The following is a 17,483-nucleotide window of genomic DNA, read 5'->3' on the forward strand; positions in this document are numbered from 1 at the left end:
ATCAGACAAACGTGAGTTTTATTTGCAAATTGTAAAAGAAGCAAGTGTAGGATGATAATTTGTGCTTTATTAAATTTTAACAGTTCCTCTGAGGTGGCTTGGAGAAAAAGCCTCTCCCCAGGTCATATTATTGACATCGCCCATCTCAGGTTTGGCCAATCCTCATGTTTCGCCGCTCAGCCTCCAATCAAGGCGTCTCGCATCCACGACCTCCAAGGTAGCTCATCCAACAGGTTTTCCGTCAGGGTGACACCCATTTCCTCTGTACATCCTCCAAGAATCCATCCATAGTGTCATCATGTACCGCTGGACTTGACTAAGGTTTTGTGGTCCTTGGTCAGGGCCTTCAAGAGGAAACAGATCCAGTACAGCTGGTCCCCCACATGGCGTAGCTCCAGGCCGACGCTGATGGCTGGGGAGGGGAATGGTGGTAGGGTAGGAAGGCTGCTTGTCAATGCTGGAAGATATTTGTAAATAATTTAGTCAACAACTAGTTCAATACAAGGGTGGGCAAACTAACATGTCAGGAGGAATTGTTGTAAATACAGTAGCCCAAAAACATTTAAAACAGAAATACAAGTACTATTACAATAAAAACATGGTTCAAGATTCAAGTCATCAGCTTTTTTTTTAACTTATAAAATTAAACTCAAACTAAAGTTTCGAATGCTAAATAATATACATCACATAAGTATTCAAAATATTTGATATATACATTACAGTACGACCACACTAGTATGTCAACTCACTAAATAAATTCTTTCCTATCCCTAAAATAAAAAACAAAAAAACTAACTTTTTTTTTTTTAAAGCAAAATTGGGCTACATGCTTATTTTTTTATGTATATAATACATTAACATACAGTATTTGTTAATAAATACAAATATAAAACCACATTGAGGATTTGGTTTAAAAAAAACAAACAATTTAAAATCTAGGCAATAATGAAAATATATTTTGAGCTTTTCAGTAACATAAGATATACACACACACACACAACAAAAGTTTGCAAAACATAAAATTACACAAAATTGTATAAAACGCATACAATAGAATTTTTTAAATATTTTTACACAGCCAATTCCATATCCTCAGTGCCCAATATTTTTTCTATCCCCCAGAACATTTCTAAACAAACTAAAAACAGTCAAATATACGTAATTCCAAATAATAAAATTGCGGTAAGTTATGGATAAATATTACCAAAACATACAAAATACAGTATATGTGCTTATTTGCTGGGGGGGGGGTAGTCAATTAAAATTGATGGGGAAAACTCGTAAAATATTATATAAACATTTCGGTAAATAAGAAAACGTGTTTTTTTTCCCGATTCAATTCATTTCATTCATACAAAAAAAAAAAAAAAAGAAATGAAAGGGGACAGAAAGAAGTTTAAAATTATATATATATATATATTTATTTATTTTAAGTAGGCAAATGGGCCTGCTTTATTTACTTAGTTAAACAATCAGCGTATTTTACTTGCTCTTACTAGTGTCAAATACACAAATGAGAGGCCTCTCCTCTGTACGGAAAAGGTCAAAATCACCTTAAAGAGTAAACAACACTCACCTTGGCCTGACATCTTGATCACCGTGTCAACGAGGACAATATACTTGCACGTTTCCCAACCTTTGTTGTCTGCTCTAAAATCAACAAGTGAAACGCGGTACTGCCTGTCACTATTCATAGCCGGCGAGTTTATATAGCCGCAATGGCGTCACAACAGGGAAGCGGAATTCTCCAATTGTCTCCCTGTGCCACCGTAGACATCTACATCGATCAGCGTGGACTGCCGCGTTGTTGCGATGCGTCAGCGTGTCCGCCATTTTGGATGTGTCTGCTCTGCTTGGTACTGTACGCAAGTCAATGGACTGGGCTTTCATCAAGTACTACCTGTTCTACATGAGCGTCAAAGCGTTTACTGGCAGACCTAGCACATTCAACATGGCGGCTGAAATTTACGTATCGCAGCAAAGGTAAGCTCGATGATTAATAAACGTCTATACCGGGCACAGCCAGTGTTCGTGGAACAGCTCCTTCCTGTTTGTGTTTACCGGTGACGACTGTGGGACGTCAAAGAATACGTGTTTTACTGCCCCGTATTTTGTTTTCTGAAGTTGGGTTAATACCACAAAAAGTCACCCTTTCATGAGGAGAAATATTTTGCAATACACTTATACAATGGTTGTAGACGCGTTTTACATTCACACTGGTGTGTGTGCGTGTGTGTGTATATATATATATATATATATATATATATATATATATATATATATATATATATATATATATATATATATAATGAATCTTATGAGACTTATGGACTACCTTTATAATAATGCTAGGCTAAAAATTGCCTTTAATATACAATTTAACAAACATACTGTACATATATACAACTGAAAAATAAATGACAAAATCATCCATCATCTATCATTATTGACTAATTCAATGTATTGTAATTGTTCCAGATATATTATTGAAATATGAATACTGTATTATTTTGATATATCATTGAAGAGATTATTGAAACGCGTTCATTTAGTAACAGTGTAAATGGGCCTTTTTAATTTCAACAGTTTCCTTTGATACTGAGCATTGAGCACAGTGCATTTTTTCAGTAGGGTACGGTCACGGTTCAGTTATATTTTAACTCTTAAGTAATGCAAATGCATTGAATCTTTCAAGTGTTTATCAACATTCATTTAGGAACATTAAAAAAGAAAACTTGTGCAAAACATTAAACCAGTAATTCAATCATTCTTTAAGCAGTTTCAACCACTGTTTTGAGGGATTTAAGTTGTTGCGTGATATGAAAACAAGTCTGGGCAGGCACGGCTTCATGTGACATTTTAGAGGAAACGAGGATGTGGCGGTGAAATGACAAGGTTACGCTGCCAAGTCATGTTACCATGAGGTCATGTGAAATTCGCTGGTCTTCATTTTCATAATTATGTAAGGCTATAGTCTGCCGTCTCCAGATTACTGCTGAAAGTAAATATAGTTGAATTAGAACCACAGTTTGCCTGTAAGTTTGCCAAATGGAAACTGTGATCATGACTTCACGTCTATTATGCAAATTGTATTTTGTTTGTTTCTCAGTTTCATTTTTGAGTGGTTATGAGCTCATCTGCATGCAAAGTATTACCGGTACATTGTTATGGAACAATTTTTATGGTCGAAAAAGTTGACGTGTGTTTACAATTTAAAACGTTCTGTTCTTGCTTCCATCATGTTGTTTATTACCGTTCTTAACTTCCTTATCAGCAGGAGTTAAACACCGTCATGTTATTATGTACAGTATGTGAGTGGATCTGTTTTTATCCATCTGTCATAAGCAAACAATTTGTAGCCATACTGTATGGAAATTTTTGTAGAAGTTGCGCCAAACTTATTATTAGCAGTTATAATAATAATGAAATTATAACTAGAATGGAGTAGTGAAGTCCTTTGATGTAAACACTCATTTTTATAATGCATTTGAATGCAGCATTAAAACAAATGCCATTATCAAATGACAATAAAAATGTACTGTATTTTCTCAAATTATAGAATGATAAAAAATTTTAAATTATACTACACACATCATTACTTTCCCCCCATAAATTTAGTTTGGCCCGGGGATATCACTGGAATTAAAAATCTGACACTATTTACTATTATATTACTATTTACAATCAAAATATAATCTAATAAATGCCATTATTACAGATTTCCATAACTATAAAATATATAAAAGAGATCCTCACATTTAAAAAATAAAATAAATTAATTAATCTAATTTTTATTTACAACCCCCCTGCACCTCCAATCCCCCTCCACATGGAAAGTCACTGGAATAAAAAATACTTTATTGCGACATTGTTTGGTAATGACAGTTCCTCTTGATTTACATTTTATATGAGGATTATTACCATGAATGAAAATCCTTGCTGACCGACTGTCAGTTCTTCGTTCTAGCATCAAGCATTTTTTTCTCTAGGGATGCACTGAATCTTCGGCCAGCGAAAATGGCAAAAAAAGAAAAAAGGCATTTTCGGCATTAAAATTAAAGCCAAAATAATGTGGCCGAAACAGGATGTTGTGGTGATGCAAGCAAATTAACCACTGCAAACGTCTGTTCAAATTAAACACCAAACACGAGGGTGAGTGTCCACCTTGCAGCTCGCTGGCGTTTCACCCTGAGTACCGGCAACTTCATTGCGCACACCCGAGAAGGAGAGGGGCTTCGCTTGGGAAACTGCAGTCCAGCATTTCAACGACTACAGACTTGTACAGGACGCCAGGTGTGACTTTGCAGTCGGTTCTTGAAGCCGATTGGCTGGTGCGAAGAAAAGTATTTATTTATTTTTAAACGTTGGTGAATATGTGAATGTGCGGATTTTAAGTGCGCCGCACCATGTTCCGCTCCAAATACAAACGCGTCATCCACACAGCATCCATGCCTGCCTGTGCCAACTTCTGTACATTGACTATAAAGTGCAATCGCACCGCCAGAAAATGGTCATCCCGTGTTTGGTGTTTAACGTACCATCAGTCAACATGTTTGTGGTGTGGACACATTTCAGTTGATATTGAGCTTTGTTAAAATGACACTGCTAAGTACATATTTTATAATAATATTATAATTGTAATTACCGGTAATTATAATAAATGCAATGATAGTAAAAAAAAATTTGGCATAATTTTTTTTCGGCGTTTCGGTTTTCTCATTTTCGATTTCAGCCCCTCATTTTCATTTCGGTGCATCCCTAATTTTTTCATTTACCCATATTACGTGGTGTTCTCCGACTTTATCAGCTCCAAGATGATTTGGATGGTCCTCTCACCTTGACAAATGAAGAGAAAACTTATCAATATCAATATGGCGATGAAGGGGGTCAGGTTTTACCTTCTAAATTCATCCGCGGGTTCTCCAGCTTCCTCTCCAGCAACGAGTCCAACAGCTTCCTCAAGTGTTTGAAGATCACGCCGATGCGCACAGGAGCCTACAGAGCGAAAGTACCACATAAAATCGTAACAAATTTGTTTGAAGAAAAAGAGAAAATTGCAGTTCATGTGTAAATCCAGAGAGATTACAACATTGCAGCGAAAAAATATACTACCTACTGTAGACGTGGCCCTGAATGGAAAGCTTGTAAAAACTATGAGCTATGAAGCCGTGTGAAACAGGCAAACCATCAAGTCAACTAAGAGCTATTTAGCTGTCTTTAGCTAGTCTGCTTTTACTGGAAAACAGTCCAACCGTTCAGCATAACCTATCTTACCGGTAAGTTACAGTTTTGCCTTGTCTAGAAAATTGTTTAAAAATATACAGAAAGCTAGGTCTTTTTGGTTTTGTTTTCAAAGTAGAACAGTCCAAATAATAGAATAGTCAAAGGTTAGCTGAGCCTCGAGTCTTTTTCTCGCAGGAAAAGGGTCAATCACCATCTTATTTAAAAGCCCAACTAGTTACCCAACTGTAGCTTAAGATAAAAGTCCTGTTTTGTCAAGTTAACAGACCAAAAGTTCACCACGGAGCAATTTAGTTAGATGTAGCTTGTGTTCAAGTTTGTTTTGACTGTAACAGTCAAGAATCAATGTAGTGTTGAGTTAGCTCAACCTAGCATATATTAAATCCTGATTCTGGATGAAAATGTTTTATTGTTATTGTTAAATATGTTCGATGTTTATGACATCAAAATGGTCCAAAAGACAACTTGGGGAAAAAGTTAGTTAAGCCCCAACTTGAAAACCGTCAAAAATACTAGCCTCAAGCTTGTTATCCTAGGCTAGCTTACGAATGGTACTGAATGAGGTAAAACATATCTTATATTTATGTTTAAAAACGTTTAAAAAGAACACCTAAGCAGCTCTTAACTAAGTCTTTTATGTTAGTTTTTTTTTCTTCTTCTTTAAAAAAAAAAAAAAAAAAAACTGTCCAAAAAGACCGCCTGGAGCATGTTAGCTGCTGCTTCTTTCTTCTTTCAATTATTGGCGGAATGCAAGCAACGTTCCAGTGCATACCGTCGCCTACTGTCCAAGATTGTGTAGTGCATGTTAGCTCTCGTTAAATTCTATTTCAATGAAGACTGTGATAAATAAATAAATAAATAAATAAATAAATAAATAAATAAATAAATAAATAAATCTAGGATGCAGCTAGTTAGCCATTTCTAGCTTATGACTGGAAAATGGTGAAAAAGATCAACTAGTTGCTAGTAATCCAGGCCATACTGAATTGAAGTTCTGTTTTTACTGTATTACAATCAAAACACAAGATTACAGAAACTTTGCTTAGCCTAATAAATTAGAGTGTTGTTTTGTCTGGAAACGGGTAAAAAAAAAAAAACAATAATAAAATTAAAAAAAATAAAAAAGTCCCCCTAACAGCTCAAAAACCTATTAAGTTGGCCATGCTTAGCTTGTGCAAAAATATCTAGTTTTGGCTGGAAAACAATCATTGAAAATTGTCTATACGATTGGTAGTGACCTGGAAGTGCATCCAGCCGTCCAGCGTGATGAGACGTTCCCTGTGCTGAATGTCAATGTCTCCTCCGAAGAGCAGCATGGGGAACGGAGATATGAGAGTAGTGTCTCGCAGGTAGATCTTGGTGTACTTCACCTGATGACAAATTCAATACCTTGATCAATACTGAAATCAATAACATAATAATACCAACAACAACAAAGTGAGACGTCCAACCTTCTCTTGGTAGAGCAGCCAGCCGTGCATCTGCAGGTTGCGGTTGACGGACGACGGGTGCACCTGCGCTCGGCCCTGCGGCGTCTCCGCCGAGCACGCCACTCGCTCCAGCGCGTCCACGGAGCTGACGCACAGGATGCGCGCCACGCTGTCATACAGGCCTGCCGTCAGCGCAGCCCCCAGCAGCGACACCGGCGGCTTGGACGCTGTGGGGGGCCGAGGTGCACGCGATGAGCAAAAGCCCGCCTGCTCCATCATCTTCATCAGCTCCTGCTTCACGTCCTGCGTTGGAAAGACTTTATTAGGGACACTAATTTCACTTGATGCATTTTGAACGTACAATTAGCATTTTTAAGTATTTAGTTGTTTGGTTTATCTTTAATCTTTATTTTCATGTTGTCATGGATCAATATGTTAAAATAAAATGACAATAAGAATGTCAAAATGGATGAATGAGGGGTATTTTACATCACTTTTCCCAAAAAATGCTTGCCAAGTGAAAATTGTACTTAACAACAGTAAATTCATGCGCCCCCACTAGTCTAAACATGGTAGTGTGATTAATAATGAGTTTCACACAGAGCTGCTTGTAACATTTTGGTCTTACCTCAATTGTGGTAAGTGCGGCGCGGTTGAGGAAGTGCTTCCGGCAGTAGGACATTTCTGCTTTGAGTCCTTCGTTTTGGGAATTCTTCCAGCTAAAACATGGAATAATGTTATTTCTCACTTACCCAAATTATTCCAAAATTGTACATTGGGGGCTTGTGTGTACCCGAGATATGCGTTGTAGATGGTCATGTGGTCAGAGTTGGCCAATGCGAGCGCATCTTTGGCCAGGTTGGCTTCTTCCTTCCGGTTCATGGGCGTAGAAAAGGGAGACTTCTCCGTGATGGCGGCCGCGATGGTCGCCTGGGAATGTAACACAGGCGCTTGAGACTATTAACACTGCCAAAGTCGGCCGTGATGAAAATAAACAAAATGGAGGTCGTACGATGGGCTCCAGGCAGCCCAAGATGGCGCCGTAAATGAGCATCTTGCCAATCTTGACGTTGACCGGCAGGTTGGCCAGGTGTTGGCCCAGCGGAGTGAGCAGGTGGCGGCCGGGCTGACAGGCGCCGATCTTCCGCAGCAGGTTGACGGCGTTCATCACAGACTGAGGCTGCGGGGCATCCAGGGCGCCGCTCAGGAACGTTTCCGGGGAGCCATACTCGCATTTCTAACAAAAAAAACAAAAACAAAACTAAAAAAAACACTCTAAAATTCTACAAAATGCACATTAAAAAATCATTTAAACTGGGTAAAAAAAAAAAAAAAAGCATAATTTGTTGGGCCCATTGTAAAGAATATGGTAGAAAAAAAATCTTAATTAATTTTATTTGTTTGATAATTTAAATGTCCATATTAAAAATTCAGTCATTTTTAATTTAATTAGTTTTAGATCTTATTTCATATACAGTACAATATTTTCTTTACCAATTACTGAAGTTGATTAGTTTGACTTTTTTTTTTAATGTATTTTTTTTTGTTACTTACTATTGGTCTGTTTTATATATTTAGAAATGTGGTAGGATAAGGTTTTGTATTTAAGTTTATTAATGTTCTATTATTTAATATACAAGATGTGTTTTTTGCATTATAAAAATAAGGAAGGTTAGAGTTTTGTAATTATTTTAAAAATTAGTTGGATAATTGTCTATGTATTATATACTTTTTTTTTCCTTTTTACAAATTCTAATAAAATAGTACTACCTTGGCCGAGGTAGCCATTTTGTTTTACCATAATATGAAGACAGAGCTCCTCCAGGGGCACCCGAAGTATCTCTGGAATGGAGTAGTCCAAAAATGTATCAAATCTGAGGAGAAGCACATTCAGAGAACAAGATCCATTAAACAGAGATCATCATGTTAACATTTTTTCTTCTTCGTTTTTCTTTTTTTTGTATTGTAACGGCTCTTCCATAGCCTGCCTCATCTTACCTGTACTTTGGGTAGAGTCTGAAGCAGAAGCCGTTGCGGACGCGTCCTGCTCTGCCCTGCCTCTGGAGGGCGCTAGCTTTGGACACAAACGTCTCCACTAGGGAGCTCATCTGACTGCTTTCGTGATATCTGAATGACACATGGCACATCACACACTTTGTACTCCTGTACTAAAATAATAAAATGAATGAATATGATGAATGTGATTCTACATGCTCAATATTGCTGCAATTCGAACTGCACAAGCTATTTTTTTTAAATGACTCAATTACAGGATGGCAGTAATTCTAATGGGCACACGTTTCTCGTACTTGTTCTCCTTGGTTTTTCCTGTGTCGATGACAAACACAACATCGGGAATGGTCACACCTGTCTCTGCGATATTGGTAGACAACACAATCTAAAAAGAAAAAAAAAAGCATGAATTCTCGTACTCCTATTTTGAAACCTATATTTCCAAGGTACAGTACCTTCCTGACGCCAGCCGGGGGCACAGTGAAGGCCGCAGCCTGCTCCTTTGACGACAGCGTGGAGTGCAGAGCGACAATCCTGAACCTTTAAGTTACACCCAACATTTTCTGCATTCAATGAAATGTGGTTTGGATTTTTCTATAAACTGCACTCAAGTGCTGGCATCACCTGTTTTTATCCTTAAAGCGCTTGTCTGACGACAGCAGGTCAAACAGCTGCTGGATGTGAGACAGACCGGGTAAAAAGACCAGAACGGCGCCATCCAATGCTGTGAATTGAGGAGCTTTATCTAGAAGCAGCAAAAAACAACCACAATTTTATACGGTATGTAATTTACCATTTTTGCCCCTTATAACATTTGGTACAATAAGCATTTTAAATTCATTTTATTTTTAAAATTCACCATTCAATAATAGGTAATTATTTTATAAATAGAAGTTACTTAGTTAAATATAAATACAATATATAAATAATATAGACATCTCAGTCTGCTCACTATGATATGGCTAAACATTAGGGGTGTGAATTGCCTAGTACCTGACGATTCGATTCGTATCACGATTCACAGGTCACGATTCGATTCGATAACGATTAATCCCGATACGAATTTATAAGTCGATTGTTGCGATTTTTTTTCATTCAAATTTAGAAAATACTAATCAGTAAGCTTGTAGAGTGTAAGATTTATATGAAAATGTATTATTTATTTATCTGAAATTTCAGTCTTATAGAGGTTGTAATCTGTTTCATGTTTGAACAGCATTAAAATAAAATATTAAGGCTTAATGTTCCGTTCATATAACATTCTTCCATGGTTAGGTGTGAACCCTAACCCGAAGTCAGACGTTTTGTTGAATATTTTTCCATTAAAAATGGAAGTTTAAAAATCGATTCACACACACAAAAAAAAAAAAAAGGTAATGATGATAAGACGTTGAATCGGTAAGACTACCGAATGAACAATTCTGAGCTCTTTAAAAAAAAAAAAAAAAAAAAAAACTTTTTTTTTTTTTATTGAATCGATTCGAGAATCGCGCGATGTAGTATCGCGATATATCGCCGAATCGATTTTTTTTAACACCCCTACTAAACATACACCAAATACTTGGACCATTATACACTTGTGTGGTACCGAGATATCCAATGAGCTCCACCAGTAGCTCCATATTGATCTTGTTGGGGTTCATATACTGCAGGACCTGGCGAGTCCTGCTGCTGAAGTGGTCCAGGTCAGGACCTAAATCCCATCCTGACGATGATTCCCTCAAGATCACCTCCTAAGAATCAACCAAAATCGATGTGGTAATAACCTGAGATGGTGTCACGGCGGAATAATTTACCTGGTGCTGTAACGTCTTTCCGCCTTTTTGCGTGACTGCGATGCTCACGTCCTCTTCCTCTTCCAGAACCTTCTGGCAGTATTCCGAGTCCTTCTCCAGAATGTAGCCTGTCTCCTCCACGATGTCCTCTAAATGGAACACCTGAAAGCATAAATAACTGGTGTCAAATAACACTAAAGTAAAAGTAAGGCTGCAACAAGCGAATAATCCAAATAATTTAATGACAAAAAATCTCTGCCTTGAAGCTTCACAGGGATAATTTTTCCACACAAAGTAATGTTACTGCAGTCACATGCACCACTTTGTGTAAATAGGTTGGCATGTTGGTGGCTAACCAGCAGGAGAGAGATTCGGTAAAAGACAAACATGTAGCAAGCATATTCAACCAACAACAACGACAACTCAGCAGCCAACCAATTCTACCCTGTCATTTGCTGACACCCATGTCACTCACCAAGCCTTTTAAAGTCATACGGACTCAGAAACAAAAATATGACATTAGCACATGATGATGGCAACATTAAGTGGACAAAAAATATATACATTTTTTTTTTTTTACCTATTATGGGATGTTTATACTTAGTTTTCTATAGTTATAATTTATCATCACTGGTCCCGATAATTGACTGTGCTCACCTCCACCGGGAAGGTCCGTCCTGGAATGTTGAGCACGGGGCAGCGGTTGAAGTAGTTTGAAAACTTGTGGCAATCAGCGGTAGCGCTCATGAGGATCAGCTGCAGGTCCGCCCGCCTGGAGACCACGTCCTTCAGGATGGTGAGCAGGAAGTCGGACTGAACGCTACGCTCGTGTACCTGCGTACATTCGGCGTTGGTCATTTGGATAACCATTGAGGTTTTTTTTGCAGGGGCGTGCTTCGGGTACCTCGTCCACTATGACGTGCGTCAGTGTGCTGAGGTGTCGGTCGTGCTGGAGCTTCCGCAGCAGAACTCCGGTGGTGCAGTACAATAAGCGAGTCCACTCGCCCGATTGGTTCTCCATCCTGATTTGATAGCCGCACAGCGATGACTGAAGAGGTGAAGGAAAAAAAATATGTGTAAAGGCAGGCAGCAGGGATATATTAGTGGTTAGCATGTCTGCTTTACAGTTCTGAAGTTCAGGGTTAAAATCTTGGCTCCTTGCATGTTCTTCCCATACATGTTTGGATTTCCTCCAGCGACTTCTTCCCACATTCCAAAAACATATGTTAGGTTTGAAATTATCCACAGGGGGGAATGTGACAATGAATTATTGTATAGTATTTAATCTGAATCTGGAAAAGTCATTTTAGGATGCCATCTAAACCTTCCTTTTGAAGTATGAATGTGTGTGTGGATTCTTGTTTTACTATTTAGTTCCTTTGCCACATTTCAAAGACATGCTTGGCAGGTTAACTGAACGCTCTAAATTGTCCGTAGGTGTGATTGTGAGTGTGAGTGGTTGTTCGTCGTCTACGTGTGCCCTGCGATTGGCTGGACCAGTTCAGGGTGTACCCCGCCTACTGCCCGAAACCAGCTGGGCTGGGCTCCAGCACCCCCCACGACCCTTGTGAGGAAAAGCGGCTCAGAAGATGGATGGATGGATGGATGGATGGATGCTTTTAGTTTGAAACTTTCTTGAAATTTGTTAAAATATTTCTCAAAATTTTAGTGAAAAAAATTATTTAAAAGTAGGTTAAAATGCTCTTAATATTAAAGTAAAATAAAAATCTTTCCATCTTATTGACATTTTAATAATAATAATAAAAAAAATGTAAAATATTTTTGTTGAAATTTTCTTGAAGTTTGACATATTTTTGCCTACATTTTTAATTGTAGATCTTTTTCTTGACATTTTTATTTAAATTTGTATTAAATTTTAGTTCAAAATGTTCTTAAGAATTTATCCCTTTTTTTTGTTAAATTTTTTGATATTTTAATGAAACACTTTTGGAATTTTTGTTCAGATTTTCTTGAAACCTCGAGTGCTAAATTTTGATCTATGCTTTCTTGTAATTTCAGTGGAACTTTTCCAGAAACTTCAGTTCAAAATTGTATTAAGTTATTAGTTTTGTTATTATCTTGAAACTTTAGTGACCAGAATTTATTCACATATTCTTGGAATTTCTGTTCAATTTTTCTTTAAATTTGAGCAAAGATTTTTGTTTGCAATTTATTATTGAAGTTCAACATTTTCTTGAAATTCAAGTTTAAATTTAGGTCTGCTGGAACATCCCATGACGTGCAATTGTAAAAAGAAGTTAGCTGCCTCGATGGGAGAGTTTACCTTTGAGCCCGGCCCGTCATGGCAGCCTAGCTCCTGGCTGACCCTGCATGCCAGACTCATGGCGGAGATCCGTCGGGGCTGCGTGACGACAATGTTACAGGCTCGGGCCGCCTCTCCTCCAAGCAGCAGTTCATCTAGCAGGAACTGTGGGATCTGCGTGCTTTTGCCACTGCCTGTCTCGCCGGCCACCACCACCACGCGGTGGCGCCGCAGAGCCTCCAGGACGCGTTGCCGATGCTGGAAGACGGGAAGCTGCTCTCGTTCGGCCTTGAGGACACAAAAATATAAAGCTAAAATCCCAAAACGCAAAACAAAAGTATAATCTAAATATGCATAAAATTTTGCAGATAATACAATGTACATCTTTTTTTCAGGTGTTAAGAAAAATCATTGCATATTATTTCGTATTCATTACAATCATTAAAATTAGACAGTTATTTAGCCTATATTCTGGGATGTTATTTATTTAGTTTTTAATTGCGCTTTGCAGGTTACACTGTTGGTCACATTTAGGGGGTGAAAAAGTTTTGAAATGATTTATCTTGGTTTCATTTTATTGATATGAAAAAAAAAAACTGCCATTTGACCAGGGGTGTGTAGACTTTTTATACCCACTGTAGCCGCATGTCTCACCAGAAGTTTCTGAGCCAGGGGGGATGTCCTGAGCTTCATGAGGAGTTCTCTTGACATCTGCAATCCATCTTCCTGTTCCCTCTCACCTCCCCTTCCCTCCATCTTGCCCTCCACAGACCCTCCTCCTTTCTCCACAATATCAAGAGCGGCCAAGTTCTCCCAGGAGTCCTCTGTTTCCTCCTCCGCAGCAACGCCAACTTGGTTCTGGCCGTCGGATTGGGACTCGAACCCGTGGTGCTGATGCTGTTGCTGCTTGAGGCGGGTCAGGAGTCGGGCAATGAACTGGTCGCGGGGCTTGTTGGCGGCACTGCGCGATTCTTCCTGCTGCTGCTGCTCACCATCCCGCCACTCCAGCCACACGTCCCGGTAGGTGGGGGGGAGGAGCTGGTGCACCGACTAAAGATGTAATCATATAAATAAAAATAAATACAAATGAAAGTCAAACAACTCACCGTTTTAATGTTTAAATGTGCTCATTTTCTTGTCTGTTAATAGCCCTTAAGCTAAACGCAATAAGCTATATGAACATCTCTCTCGTTAGCACAATTGATGAATGTATGGTTTTCTTTGTTTATGCACTCTGTTGTTTTTGTTTAGTTTAGCCTTTTTTTTATGATTTTATATTTTATATTTATATTTTACTTGATAGGTACAGTAATATCAACATAAGCATACATTTGACATTTGAGGAATTGTATTGCTCATATTGTAGTGAGCAGCCAACTTTGCCAAGTTGTTTTATTTTGTCACATTTGAAATCAAGTGTTTTATTTTATTTAATTGACCATTTCATTGATAATTCTGATATTAATATATTTTAAATGTATTATTTCCAATTATATACTTACAATAAAAGTTTTTTTATTATATTTTTTTTATTTAAAATCATTTTTTCATTCAAAATTATAATAATTATAAAAGCAAATTTATTATATCAATATTTACATATTTTCAGACCATGTCAAGTAAAAACTAAAAGCTGTATATTAAAAAAAATGTGTGTCATTCATCTACTCCTTTTTTTTTTTTTTAAGGCACAAAAATGTTTGAATGAATTTGTCTAATTAATAAATTAGCATTCCTTATTTTTGTGAAGAAGCATTTTTAAAAAATATTTGTGTAATTTCATATTTTTAGATATATTTTTTATTTAGCTTTTCTATTCTAGCTAAGGGAAGCATACAAGGAAGTATTTTATTTTATTTTTTACTACATGCATAACAGGAAATCTCTTAAACTCTATAAAATTTACACTTAATGCATGGCAAATATTCTTGGCACTTGCACTCAACTGCAGACCACAAGTCATGCAGTGGTGTTCTACGCCACCTGCTGGTAAATGTGCACTACCTGTCCTTTCACCAGGTTGTACAGTGCCAGAGTGGCACCCAGATGCTGAGCCTGCATGCCGTCCTCGGTCAGGATGGTCGGACAAACTTCCAAGACGTCCTCCGTCATCTGAACACGCACCCTCGAGTTAGTGGGGGAAAAAAAATCAATGTAAGACCAACCATGCCAGCGCACACACACACACACACACACACACACACACACACACACACACACACACAAAAACATCGCTTACTTGCACCTCCAGTATCTGCCCGCAGCCACCTTGTGGAAGGCCGGCGGAGGACTCTTGGGAAGGTTTTTGCGCACCCAGTCGATGAGGAACTGTTTTGGGGACTTGCCTGTCCAACTACGTGCTGTATAGTCAAAGTTACGAATGTCCTTTGGCTCATTCTTCTTCTTCTGTTGCACGACTGTTTGGGCACATGTGAGAACATGGTCATCAGTAAAAAATAAAAATAAAAAAATTAAAAAATTCTAAATTAAGAAATTAATTAAGATTCCGATTCACAACAAACCTAGTTCTTAAATTGGGTAAAATCAAGAAAAACTTGACCAGCCGGCTCATAAAAAAAGACAACAAACAAACACTCAAAAAAGAAATGTCTGTGTACGTTTGTTTGTAAGATGTACCTTTATCCGCCGGGGCCTCTTTTTCTGCCTTTTCAAACAAGTTGAAACCGATTTCCTCTTTGTCATCATTGACAGATGGCGTTGTCTTCTCTTTTTGGGGTGCCTCCACCACTTTAATGGCGGGGTTGAATATGGGGTGCGACTCTAGTGGCTTCATTTCTAAAACATTTTGGAAGGTTTGTTTACATTGTAATATTCACTAAATAACTAGTTGAAAAGCACAGAAAAATGTTAAGAACCTTGTTGTATGACACGTATTCTGTCTTGCGCCATCCGCTGAGCCGCCTTGTCTCCTTTGGTTTTGGCCGCCATCGCCATTTCCTTAGCATCGTAAAGCTGAGCAGTCAGGATCAAATACCTGTCGTTCTGCAATCCAAATATCAGTAGATGTAAGCAATCCAAGAGACAACTATAGGTTTTGAATATTAAATACGTGGAACACTGTCACTTTGTCATATTACAAATAAGTACAATGCCACCCTGAAAAGAACAACTAAATAATAAGACCATGAGACATAAGCCATAGAAGTACCAGAAGGATGTCAAAATTATGAGAAATGTATGTATAATGTTTTCATTTCTACAAAAATAAAGTCATGATAAAATGTAAAACCATATATTACATGGAAACAACTATATTGATACAATTGTTAAAATGTTTGTTATAATTCTAATATTAAGATTCTCAATTATAGTCTAATTTTATTTCAATTTTACAAGAAAAAAAGTCTGAATATTACAAGAGAAATACAATAATTAATACTATAGTAATGGTATTGTAAGACTAAAAGAATATATCCTATAAATTTTCCTAAAATAGTCATTTTATACTTCATTAAAACAAGCACTAGCGTGGTCTATTGAGTATAAATAGGCATGATTAATTACGCTTACAGGATCAAATTTTTCCTCCAATTCCGGGTTGCGTTGCGACATCTTCTTTCCTTCTTCCACCTCATCATCCTCTTCATCGCTGCTCTGCTCGGCGTACCTTAATATCCAATCCTTCATGCGTGCATCGTCATCCTTCACGGATGCCTGTAAAATACATGTATGATTCGGATATGTGGCAAGTCATAACTCCATCCTGTCTTTACAACTGCACACCTTGCTGGTGTCTTTGGAAGGGGGTGTTTTAAGTAGCTCGGGGCTCGGTGTTCGGGGCCGAACAGGAGGCTGGAACCTAGGCCTGCTCCTCTGGCTCTCCTCCTGCATCTGCTGGCTGAAACCTTCAGGCAGCTCCTCTGCGAATTAAACATGTTACATGGAGTACTTCAAAGGATGATCGCAGAATATACTTGAACGGTTACCATCTCGAAGGTTCAAGCAGAGCCAGTCGAGGGCAGAGTGGAGGTCGCCGCCGTACAGCACGCTACTCTTCATGGCCTCCTCGATATGTTCCCGCTTGAAGTTGAACCTCTGCAGGGCCGTGTACAGATCCTAAATGCAGAAAACAGAAGAATGTTCTGGGATAAACATGTGGTGAGAAGTTTTATGTACTCTCAGTAAATGATGGCTATTTTATTAATTTTTACACTTTAGGATATTAAAATGCTACTTCAAACACTATATGCGCAGTTAATAATGGTTATATTTGGCCCAGGTTTGACACCAGAGAAAAAAACGTGTGATTGTGTTCAACCTCACCAAAAGTTTCTTGTTGGTGAGTCTTCCTGACACAGGCTCTTTGTCGCCGTTCTCCTGCCGGAAGTCATTGATCAGCTTGATGATCTTTTTCTCCAGGTCGGCCTGGATGGAAACCTACAGCAGATGCATCCCACCAGACACACACACAACATTTATTAAGAGGTGCACCACAACACATCGAATGCCTAACTAACAATCCCACTTACTTTCAGGATGGATTTGTCTGACACACCGCCTGTGTCTACCTGGGCAGTGTTGGCCATACTGTAGGTCTTTGGAGCTGCAAATTATTTACATGACTTTATAAATCTGGCCTGTTTACATTCAGCAAAGTTTACAACACAGCGTGCAATTTGTTTTGCTTTTGAAAGCAAGTTATAAGTAATAGCCAATACAAATACTTATTAAAAAGAACAATGTCTTAGTACAATTAACTAATACAAGTAAGTGAAAACTCGTGTAGGTAAGGTTGACCAA

At 38.1% G+C, this 17,483-nt stretch overlaps 1 protein-coding gene across 3 annotated transcripts in view; it reads right to left on the bottom strand.

Annotated features, from left to right (window-relative positions):
- The window catches only part of dhx29 (DEAH (Asp-Glu-Ala-His) box polypeptide 29), an 18,367-nt gene continuing 884 nt past the window's right edge, over positions 1–17,483 (bottom strand). The window contains exons 2-29 of one of the 3 annotated variants that reach the window (XM_077496627.1): positions 17,213–17,286; positions 17,007–17,120; positions 16,670–16,799; positions 16,467–16,603; positions 16,254–16,397; positions 15,599–15,725; positions 15,360–15,518; positions 14,962–15,139; positions 14,727–14,847; positions 13,377–13,772; positions 12,744–13,010; positions 11,364–11,507; positions 11,117–11,293; positions 10,481–10,621; positions 10,273–10,417; positions 9,309–9,429; positions 9,140–9,224; positions 8,981–9,069; positions 8,670–8,798; positions 8,470–8,545; positions 7,684–7,908; positions 7,465–7,601; positions 7,300–7,390; positions 6,693–6,974; positions 6,480–6,611; positions 4,899–4,995; positions 4,776–4,836; positions 1–457 (exon numbers count right to left, since the gene is read on the bottom strand). In XM_077496627.1, the coding sequence (XP_077352753.1) occupies positions 4,781–4,836; positions 4,899–4,995; positions 6,480–6,611; positions 6,693–6,974; positions 7,300–7,390; positions 7,465–7,601; positions 7,684–7,908; positions 8,470–8,545; positions 8,670–8,798; positions 8,981–9,069; positions 9,140–9,224; positions 9,309–9,429; positions 10,273–10,417; positions 10,481–10,621; positions 11,117–11,293; positions 11,364–11,507; positions 12,744–13,010; positions 13,377–13,772; positions 14,727–14,847; positions 14,962–15,139; positions 15,360–15,518; positions 15,599–15,725; positions 16,254–16,397; positions 16,467–16,603; positions 16,670–16,799; positions 17,007–17,120; positions 17,213–17,286 (3,974 nt within the window). In that variant the 3' untranslated portion in view covers positions 1–457; positions 4,776–4,780. Of the gene's footprint in view, positions 458–3,841; positions 4,837–4,898; positions 4,996–6,479; positions 6,612–6,692; positions 6,975–7,299; positions 7,391–7,464; positions 7,602–7,683; positions 7,909–8,469; positions 8,546–8,669; positions 8,799–8,980; positions 9,070–9,139; positions 9,225–9,308; positions 9,430–10,272; positions 10,418–10,480; positions 10,622–11,116; positions 11,294–11,363; positions 11,508–12,743; positions 13,011–13,376; positions 13,773–14,726; positions 14,848–14,961; positions 15,140–15,359; positions 15,519–15,598; positions 15,726–16,253; positions 16,398–16,466; positions 16,604–16,669; positions 16,800–17,006; positions 17,121–17,212; positions 17,287–17,483 lie in introns of those variants that run through there. The other 2 variants (XM_077496626.1, XM_077496628.1) reach the window with 2 other exon arrangements.

Source organism: Festucalex cinctus, chromosome 15 (assembly GCF_051991245.1).
Source record: "Festucalex cinctus isolate MCC-2025b chromosome 15, RoL_Fcin_1.0, whole genome shotgun sequence".
Lineage (NCBI taxonomy): Eukaryota > Metazoa > Chordata > Actinopteri > Syngnathiformes > Syngnathidae > Festucalex > Festucalex cinctus.